Genomic DNA, 10,954 nt, shown 5'->3' on the forward strand with positions numbered 1-10,954 from the left:
TTTTTTTGTTCTCAGATATTTAGTGATTTCATTGACTCTTTTATCTAATCGTACTAGCACCCTAGCTCCGTTACTGCTGTCTTCCCCACCCCCGCCCCCACCCCCACCCCCACACACTTGTATATACTCTCTGGTCATTAATAGTATATAAAAAAGACTCACTTGAGGCATCTGGAACATTTGCAAAGGTTTTAATAGTGGGGACTCCATCCATTCCTTGAGGACATACCTAGAGAAGGCAGCATTTTCAAAGACAGCCTCCTCTTCTTCCCCCACTCCCACCCTCACTTCCCACAAATCACTTCTATACACATGTCTCTTTGGCGTCCTGATGAATTCAGTCAGGGCATGGCATTCAGAATGTTTGGAGGTCCCGCTGAGCATCTGAATGGCTTCTGGAGCTGTTTTCCATACCAATACTGCTCTTTGGGCAGGGTTTTGATGCTGACATTCCTTCTGGATTCTGTGTCTTGGATTCTCCTGGGCGCTTGGGTCTCAGGCCCGAGATCTTCAACTTGGTATAGACTTTTGGGAAGGATGGGCTTGAAAAATAGTACACCAAGGGGTCCAGCATGCTGTTCATATAAGTGAAGCTGAGGGTGATGTGAAGGGCCACGTGCACAGACCTATCACAAGCACTTAGTGGGACAGTCCAGAGAAAGTACAGTCTGGCTGAGACACTGGGCAGGTAGCATATGACAAACACAGCAGCCACTACAATGATGAACCGAGTGGCCTTTTTTATCCGGGTTTGCCTGGTTAGCTGCTGCCTCTGCCTCAGGCTCCCAATGATGTTGAAGGAACAGAAGGAGATGATACCCAGGGGCAGGAAGAACTCCAGCTGGAACATGATGTCATGCCAGCCATTGGCAGACTCCATAATGAAGCTCTCACAAGACACTGTGCTGCCCTGCATGCACAGGTGGCTCTCAGTCAGCAGAAACAGAGTTCCCATAATGACCATGGCCCACAGGGCACAGGTGATGCAAGCTGCTGTCCTGTTGGAGATGGTGTTCAAGGTGTGATGGGGGTGCACCACCTTGAAGTAACGATCCACAGCTACTACTGTGAGAAATACAATGCTCCCAGCTCGGTTGGTGGCCAGCATGAACAGTACCACTCGGCAAGGGATGTCTTCAAAAACCCAATTCCGATTTTTCCGGTAGTAATCAGTCCGAAAGGGAAGACATATCATCAGAAGGAAGTCTGCCACAGCCAAGTTGAAAAGGTAGATGGTGCTTGGTTTCCATGACTTCATATGAAAGCAGAAGCCACACAGAGCCAGGCCATTGCCCAAGGCTCCGAGCACGAATGCCAGGACCAGCAGGGGAGGCATCACCTGGGCGATGGTGTCCGCTTTGATGAGACAGCAAGTTCCATTCATGACTGGGAGAGAACCAGGGGGCTGGGCACTTCTGCCTGTCTGATAGCTGAACTGAAAGCACGCGGGCATTGGCCAGCCTTTTACCACCGTGGGATGCAGGTGTCTCACATCACACACATCTTACTTCTACCACTGCAAGAACAGGCATATTAATCAGGAAATGACAGAATCAGAGGGGCCTCCCTTGGCCCAGCTCACAAGCTGGTGGCTTCCCCTGGAAAGAAGTGGTATGCAACGGCTAGGACTAGAAGCGCAATGAGCTTGCCGGCTACGTGATCCTTTCCCAGGGAGCCCCCAACAGATCCAGAGCGATTCTTGCTGCCGATCACAATGTCTTTTTTTTTCCTTGCCCAAGAAGTGGTTGGGATAATTTTCATTTTCAGCTGGCCTGCTTCTCCCTTGAATCACTCAAGACTAGCTAGCACAAACTGCCTGAAAGGCACCAAGATCTTGTTTGCCATCCCTCCTGGCGGGGAAAGGCAAACATTTCCTGGAGCTGTTCCCTGCCCCTTCTTTTGTGTTCCTCCCCCTGACCTTTGACTGACTGCCCAGTTCTTTCCTCCAACCCCATAGGGAGTCTGCATGGAGTAACAGAAGGAGAGGAGGGTCAGCTGTCTGCAATACCATGGACTGATTCCCATGTTCACATCTATACACATGGAGCGGGGATGGAGGAGAGGAAATTAGAAGCTAATTCTGAGAAGTCATTCTTAAGAATCAGAATTGGTTTCATTGCTAGGAAAAGCCACCATGGTCACCATGACCACTTACTCTCACAACCAATGCCATATTCTCCTTCTGCATATCCTTCTTCTGCCCCAGAAAATTGCACAATTTTTTAAGGCTGTGAAATGGGACCAGGGATCTTTCCTCATAGGTCTACCTTATCTCTTTGGGAGTCAAATCCTCACACTCCTGGGAAGGGGAACCAGGTATATTTGCAAGAGAGGATCAGGCTCTGAACTTGCCATGAATGAGTCAGACACTCAAAAGCTGAAAAATATTTTGCTTGTGGGTTTCATTCAGTCAGCAGGGGGCCAGTAAAGAAAGTACAGTTGGGACTGAGGGATGTGGCCAGTTTGTCTGTGTATTCAAATGACCAGATACAAAGGTGGCCATAATGTAACCCAGAGAGGCCCCTCCTCCTAAAGACTCTGGGGACACATATGGCCCTCTCGGTCCTCAAGTGTGGTCCTTTGAATCCAAACTTCAAAGGGCTGCACTTGAGGACCAAGAGGGCTCCATGTGGCCTTGAGACCTCAGGTTCCCCAGCCCTGGTCTGGCATCATATGAATCAGGTCTGGTCTTGGGGCTCTGGCCCAACAGGATCAATCTTTCTTTGAATCTCATTGTCCCCACCTTGAGTTGCTCCAAAGTGTAGCTTGTGTCTAAGTTCCTCCAAATGTAGGTAACAGTGTCACCTACCTCCCATACAAACAATTTGGGTAATAAATGCATACTGGGCATAGGGAAGTTTTGTATTTACCTCCACTGAAAAGGTAGAAGAAAACACAGGAAGTTACAAATAGATACACAAATGCTTATGTGTTTGCCTTTTGTTCTCAAAGAAGACCATGACATCAGGGAGAAGATGCCATGAGTTGCAGGTGACTTTGATTTGAGTGAGGGAAGGCTGTGCAAGGTCACCAGCCTCACTTTCTCCTCCAGAGCCATCTGGGTCCAAATGCATAAAGCACCAAAGAAAACAAACAGATCCCCTCAGAAGGGAGCCAACCTAGGGTTGCTATCAGGGTATTCTTGGACACTCCAGTGAGTCCCCTCTTCCACACAAAATCCTATCTAGTTCCCAGGGTGTGGGGTAACCTATGGCCTCAAGGCCACGTGTGGCCCTCCAGATCCTCAAGTGCGGCCCTTTGACTGAATCCAGACTTCACAGAACAAATCTTGTTTGGATGCAGTTGAAGTTTAGATTTAGTCAAAGGGCCACACTTGAGGACCTAAAGGGCTATTTATTCTGTGGACTGTGGATTCAGTCAAAGGGCTGCACTTGAAGACCTAGAGAGCCACACGTGGCCTCGAGGCCACAGGTTTCCCACCCCGGCTGCCCTAAAGTTGCACAGCTAGGACAGAATAGAATCAGGGTTGGAACTCAGGGTCTTGAACTTCACACTCCGTACCCTTTCGACTATACTATGTTGCTTTTCATAATCCTGGTGGAGACCCTCAAGTATGTGGTTCCTCATGCCTGGAAGGCTCTCCTTCCTCATCTCTGCCTCCTGGCCTCCCTGGCTTCCTTCAAAGCCCAGCTAAAATCCCACCTTCTGCAGGAAGCTTTTCCTGACTTGCTAGCGCCTCCCCGCCCCCCACTGCCATTTATTCTTTCCAATTTATCCTGTCTATAGCTCCTTTGTATGTAGTTGTTTACGTGTTGTTTCCTCCATAGGACTGTGACTTCCTTGAGGCTGTTTTTTACCTTTTTTTTTTTGGTATCTCTAGCACTTAACACAGTGCTTGGCACATAGTAAGTGCTTAATAATGTTTGTTGACTGACTGACTGACTGACAGAACCTAGAGACAATTCAAATCCCACCTCAGATACCAGGTAAGCGGCCCTGGGCAAATCATTTAACCTTTCTGCCTCTCACTTTCCTCGTCAGTAAAATGAGGACATTGGAATCAAAGGCCTCACACATTTCTTCTACGATCTTATTAAGTACTTTTATCATTTCAGATTTAGAATGGGACTTTTTCAAATGGAGCTAGGGGATCTCCCAGTCATATCTGAGAAGCAGCAAGCTTTGCTTAGGGAGGGAGGAGCAAGCAGAGACTTTGCCTAATGGCCTACAATCTGGAGAATTTGCCAGATCTCTTGTATGATGGATATTCGACTCTGGATAAAGCCTGTTTAGGCAGCAGGGTGCCGAGGAAAGACTCCTGGCTTTGGAGTCAGAGAAACCAGATTCAAATATTGGTTGTGTTACTGACTGCCTGGGCGACCTTAGGCAAGGCATAGTTTCTTCATCTGTAAAATGAGAGTTGGGACAAGATGACCTCAGATCACTTCCAGGCTAAGTCTGTGACCTCCGTGGTCTTGGTATCCTGTTTCACAGTTGGCCAAACTCTTTCCCATAGTCTCTTATTATGTTGTTCCAACAGCAACCACCACCACCACAACAACAATAAGGATTTTTATAGCACTTTAAGGTTTGCTAAGTACTTTATAAATATTGTGTAACTTGATCTTCACAATGAGCCTGGGAGGTAGGTGCTATTTTTATCTCCAATGTATAGATGAAGAAACTGAGGCAGAGAGAGGTTAAGTGACTAGCCCAGGGTCACACAGCTAAATTGTCTGAGGCTGGATTTGAACTCAAGTGACTCCAGGCCCACTCCACTATCTTCTATGCCACTTATCCAGGAGGGTTGATAGGTTTCGGTGTCTGGTTTCTAGATAAGAAAATTGAGGCTGAAAGAGGTTAAGTAACTGGCCAAAGGGAGCGAGGGAGGGAACGAGCATAGTATTAAGTACCCACTATGTGCCAGGCATAGGCTAAGAACTTTACAAATATTATTTCATTTGATATAATGTGACAAAACTATTAGTGGTAGAACCCGGATTTGTGATCAAGTCTTCTGAGTAGAGGGCTGGATTTAGAGTCAGAAGACCCAAGTTCAAATACCTTTTCTGCCACTTGCTACCCAAGTGACCCTGGGCAAGTCATTTAATTTTCCTGGGCCTCTTCATCTATAAAACTAGAGCATTGCAACAAAGTATCTTTAGTGTCCCTTCTAATTCTAAATTCTATGACCCTAAATCCAAGCATTTGTCTGATGATTCCTGAAGTTTCTAACTAAATGTAACCAATTGGAAGGATTTCTAGAAGGGTTAGAGGTTTGTGCCGTTTCTTCTATGGGATCCAGACTCTTACGGTGGATCCTATGGCTTCTTTTTCCAGGTGCCACTTACTCTGTGAATTTACTGCATTGCTTCTACTCATTAAGGCCTCTTCCCATCTGTCTGTCGGCAAAATGCCACCAATAGCCATAGAATCATAGCATAAGGGTATATGTGTCCACCCCAACACCAATTCACACAATCACAGAAGGCCCAAACTTCTTGATTGAATCCATCCATCGAAAGTATAAACAAGTCCTTAATTTGGGAAGAGTGAAATATGTTGATCATTGCATGAAGACAGATAATAGCCACAATGGATATGTTTTGTGATTGGCTTAAAGAATCAGACACCCGTTCAGTCTTAGGCAAGACAGGGTGAGAAAATTCAAAATCTCACATCCCAGACCCATAGTGGCCAAATCCATTGGTGTTGGAATCTTAAGTTGAGGAAGAATGAGTTTCTCTTCCCTATTTCTCATATTGACCATCAGAAGATGACCTTGTGATGACCTTGTGAACTTTGAAAGGTTAGAAAATCTGAAATTCTCATCACAACTGGTAGTAGAAACAGCAGCAACTGAAAGCAATATGTGTATTTAGGAGCTGAGAGTCACACCATGGATAAGCTAGATACAGCGAGGAAAGGTAGCTTTAGGACTCTATAAGGGTATTAGTCCTTGGAGTCCAGAAAAGAGATATACCTAAGGAGAATTTCATAAGGATTCTATGAAGGGAAAAAAAGGCCTACCTTTGGCCACATGTGCTTCTGTTTGAGTACATTTTCCCCAGGAACCTTGTGTGTGCAAATGAGAGTGCACCCCCACTTTGTGGGGAATATTTCTATAATAATTGTACACACACACACACACACACACACACACACTTAGTAAATACCCTTTCTAAAAAATCATTTTGGCTGGTAATCAATGGGGAGCACACTGGTGGGAGCTCATGAGCAACAATACTAGAAAATTCCCATTTGCCCTCACACCCTAGAGTTTACATTTCAGGGATGCGCTGTGGGGAGAGGGATATTGCATATAAACAGGAAAAGAAATAAAAGGTGTTCTGGAGAAGAGAATGCAAACCACAAGCAATGGCCTTGAAAAAGTTCAGAATAACATCATCCCGGCTTTGCAATGCCCCAAAAGGATTCTTGTGGCCACAAAGGCTTCCCTTTTCCTACACAAATAGCACCTGCACTTCTTCCCCAAGCCACTTCTCTGTTTCACTAAGGTCTGGTCAGTTGCTTCCTCTAGTCTCTTCTGCTGTCATTCTGGCCAAGAACCAAAGGATTAGGGGAACGAAGACAGATTTTCCATTCTCTTCTGAAGGCTGTGATGTCACCCACCTATTGTGCCCACGCTGATGCTTTTCACAGACTAACACACCTACAGGGGCTTACAAATGATGATGCCGTAATGTTGCGGACATAGCTAGTCCAACTTCATCGCTTTACAGTTGAAGAAACTGAGTCCCAGAGAGAAATGGGACCTTACCTGAGGTCACAAAATGAATCAGTGGCATGGCTGAGATTTGAGCCCATGCCCTTGAACTCCATATCCTGTAGTTTACCCACCACACCCAGGGTGGAGCCAAGATGGCGGCTGGTAAGCAGGAACTCGTGTGAGCTCCATACCGAGTCCCTCCAAAAACCTACCCACCACACCCTGAAGTCTTAATCTGAGAAAGACAAAGCGATAGCAGAAGGAACACTAAAATAACAGTGAAAAAAAATAAAAAAACAATATTTGTCTAACGATTTAAGGTTTGCAAAACGCTTTACAAATATTATCTAATGTGATCCTTACGACAACCCTAGGAGGTAGGGGTTATCATTATTCCCGTTTTACAGATGAGGAAATCAAGGTAGATAGTGGTTAAATGACTTGCCCAGGGTCACACAGCTAGGTAAGTGTCTGAGGTCGAATTTGAGCTCAGGTCTCCTAGACTCTAGTGCACTGTGGTGCCCCCTAGCTGCTTTCACAGGTCATTTGTCCTCTCTCTCAGATTCTCCAACTGTGTGTTATAAAAACACTTCTCTGTGAGAATGAGTTGTAAACCTCAAAGCTCTATGGCAGCATTAACTTGTTCTGTGCGTGTGATTTTTGCAGTGTGCCAAGGTCCCTATGAGGAAATTCCCTGTCTCACTGGAGATCCACAATTGCTCCCATCTGCCCAGTGACACACAGACAATATGTGTGTCAAAGGGAGGACTGCCCCCAGGCTGTCATGACTCTAAGAATGCTGGTCCATCCTTGCTGCTTTTCCCTGTGTGAGAGACAGCTTGGTACAGTGGTTAGGACCTTGGGCCAAGGAGCAGGAAATCCTGGGTTCACACCCAGCCTGGTGACACAGGACAAGCCGGCTAACTTTGTTTGCTCACCTGTAAAATCAGAGGGTTGGACTTAGCCATCTCTAAAGTCCTTGGCATTCAGGATCTGTGGTCCTCTGGAATGATTACTGCCCTTCCCATAGTTGGTCAGACTCGATGACAAAATTGTTCTCTGACTCGCAGTTGTTTTCTGTCCCAAATTAAAAATCGTTCATCTAAATGTCTCATCTGTCTGTCCTTTGTCTAACCATTCTTTTCTCCAAATTTTGTTTCATTTCATTCTTCCATATCATTCTCTTCACTTGAAATATTTTCTCACTTCAATTTTGGCAAATTTCCTTCCTTCCTCCTGCACCCTTTCTTAGGAGGCCTACAATCCCCACTGTGATGAAGCCTGATTAACACACATATACATTAACACACATTCACACACACACATATACAACTCATACATGAACATACAAACACATGCACACATGTACACACAAACAATATACATGTGTTACACATCAGTATACACATGCAATGCACATATACATGAACATATATATATGATTACATTTAGAACTTCAATAAGCAGTGGATTTTCACAGTGTGGTAATTGGGCCTCAGTCCTGGATACAAAATGTGCCATTTTGTATACTGTCTTCCCTCATTATACAGTGTTTAGCATAATGTCTGGCAAACCATAGGTGCTTAATAAATGATTACTGACCATCTGGGGTGTAGGGCATGTTCAGAGAAGACTAGTAACTCTGGTGTGAGGGCTGCCAAGTCCTTTTCAGGGCTGCTTTTCACTTTTAGCATCCACCTGATCCACCCAACTCACCTGTGGCTCCAAGAAGTTGTACCAGGCACAGTGGCCACACCCCAGTAAACCATTTTGGCAGACAGGCTAAATTAGATTGAGGGGCGCCAAAGGGTCCCAAACCCATCAGTGAAGGTGGGAGGGGGGTATCTACCCTAAGTACATGAAGAATTCCACTGGTGGAATTGACTGAGGAAAACAATTTGTTCCAATGGCCATGAAGGCGGCTGAAGCAGGCGCTGTGGAATGCTTAGAACCTGGTTAGAGATGCCAAGGTCATCCATTGCATCTCAAGCCATCACCAGCCATCTTGACTCTGTCCTATCACTGGACTGTGGTGATGCTGGGAGAGAGAGTGAGGTCAATGACTTCATGCAACTCTGCCTCACTTAAATCCAATTTATATATGAATCAAAAGACATAACCTTACCATTTTTACTTATTTCAAAGTCCTATGGTGACAGGCAAGTAACAAAGCAGCAGGTATGGATACACTGGGAGCTGTAGTCACAACCCTACACAAAGGTGGCCCACACCATAGGGTTGTCTTTTTACTGGAAGCAGCAGTGGGATTTGGCAGCCCCCTGTGCATCTGAGCAGCCTTGTAAAGATCATATTGCTCACCTCCTGGTGTGAGGAAGGGGCTGGAAAAGGTGCCCTAAAAATTGTCTGCTTACCCAACCCTGGCCTGTTTACTGGAGCAGGTAGGGAATCTCATCCTTTGGAAGAAACACACACGTGCACATGCACACACACACACACACACACACACACACACACACACAAATGTACAAAATCTTCTGCAAAGACGATTCCACTCAACATCACATGGAATATCTGCACACTTATAGACATCACAAAACCCAATAGAACTGAAAAGTGAATAGCTCTTGTTGTGAGAGAACTCAGCAGGCATCATGTCCAAATAGCAGCCCTGAGTGAAACAAAGCTGGCAAATGAAGGCCAGCTCACTGAAGTCAGAGCTGGATACAAGTTTTTCTATAGTAGCCACAGAGAAGGGGAGTGCTGTGAAGCTGGTGTAGGTTTTGCAATCAAAACTAATCTAGTTAGCTATGTGCCTACCAAAAGCAATGAAAGATAGTCTCATGACAACGTGATTGTCACTTGCAAGAAAACACCATCCCACCTGTGCCCACAGTGGCGTGAGTATATGATGAAGTAATTGACACAAAAAGACAAAAACATGGGGATAGGCAAGTCATATAGTCAGGCTATAGACTGATTTTAATGGAGTTACTGACAGTATTTTATACAGGTTAATTGCTGAGTCATCCAGACTTCAAAGAAGAGCACAATAAAGCATTGGTTAAGTTTTTTATCTCCTTGTTCCTAGGAGTGAGACACTATTTTTCCTCAAGGCTAACCAAATTGAAACATTTATGTTCTCTCACATATAGATAACCAGACTGAAACATTTCTGTCATCTCCCATGTGGGTAATCAGCTACAAAAGTGGGTTTTCTTTGCCAAGTCTTCTTATCCTAAAATTGGTCTTGCCATGTGTAGACCCATTCTCAATTGACCCTGCCTTGCAGAGGTCTAAGAGGCCTAAACATGATATAACTGGCTTTCCACATCTCCCCCCTTTTTATTCTGTAATTTTAAGTGACTTAAACATAGCGTTCATTATCCTAAGGACACAAGGTAGACAAAAATTTACCATGACCAAACAAAGAATATAAAGTAGTGTATGGAAAATAGTCAAAAATACATTATTAAATGGGTTAAATTTTTTGAAAATATCAATAATTGTTTTTACTACCCCCTCTGGATCAATACTAGGAAAAGGGGCATTTCACTGTTTCAGCATTCCAATCAATCCCTCCCTTCCTCTTTTGTAGACACTTCACCATTATAGATACATGTGAATTCTTCCCCTTAACCATCACCCATTTAAGTAAATATGGGAAGGATTGATCAACGCATTGACAAATCAAAGGGGGCAGTCCCCTTTATGAATATAGATACATAGACTCAAAAAGAAATAAAAAATGTGATTGTCTTTTTAAGATTCAAAAAGTCTTTTCTTATGCAGCTGTCTGGCCGGGAACATCGTCAATGCAATCTTCTGGTCCTTGGTATCTGTTCCACCATCTCCAATACAATATCTTCTTCTTCTTGTCTTCCTATAGGAATCAGCTTTCTGTCCATTCTCCTACAGAGTGATCTTAGCACAATTTAAAATTACCATTTCTAATCCTTATAACCCTGATCATTTTTACAAACTCAGAATTTGAACCATGGCCAATTGTCATTTTTAAGAAATTCACATCAGAAGCCAGTATCTGACACTTGACATACATCCATTATTAATTTCCTCACTAGGAGGATAAGATGTCACTTAAGGAATTAATAACAGGCTTCAATACATACAAAAATACATTAAATTGTCAATTTTAAACACGATGCATATAGAATCTTAACTTTTTAGTCATGCCATGTTTCTTTGATGGCATTTACAAAGTAAACCACAAACTCTTTTTCATTAGTTGTAACAAAACTTTAGACAAGCATGATATTAATCAAATAACAAAATAACATTCTCACA

General features: G+C 44.1%; 1 protein-coding gene across 1 annotated transcript; it reads right to left on the minus strand.

Moving 5' to 3' along the window:
• Positions 1-355: 355 nt before the first annotated feature.
• On the minus strand, positions 356-1,384 carry HCAR1 (hydroxycarboxylic acid receptor 1). Its single transcript, XM_036741982.1, has one exon. It carries the CDS (start codon positions 1,382-1,384, stop codon positions 356-358), a length of 1,029 nt encoding a protein of 342 aa, XP_036597877.1.
• Positions 1,385-10,954: the final 9,570 nt, after the last annotated feature.

This window comes from Trichosurus vulpecula, chromosome 1 (genome assembly GCF_011100635.1).
Source record: "Trichosurus vulpecula isolate mTriVul1 chromosome 1, mTriVul1.pri, whole genome shotgun sequence".
Lineage (NCBI taxonomy): Eukaryota > Metazoa > Chordata > Mammalia > Diprotodontia > Phalangeridae > Trichosurus > Trichosurus vulpecula.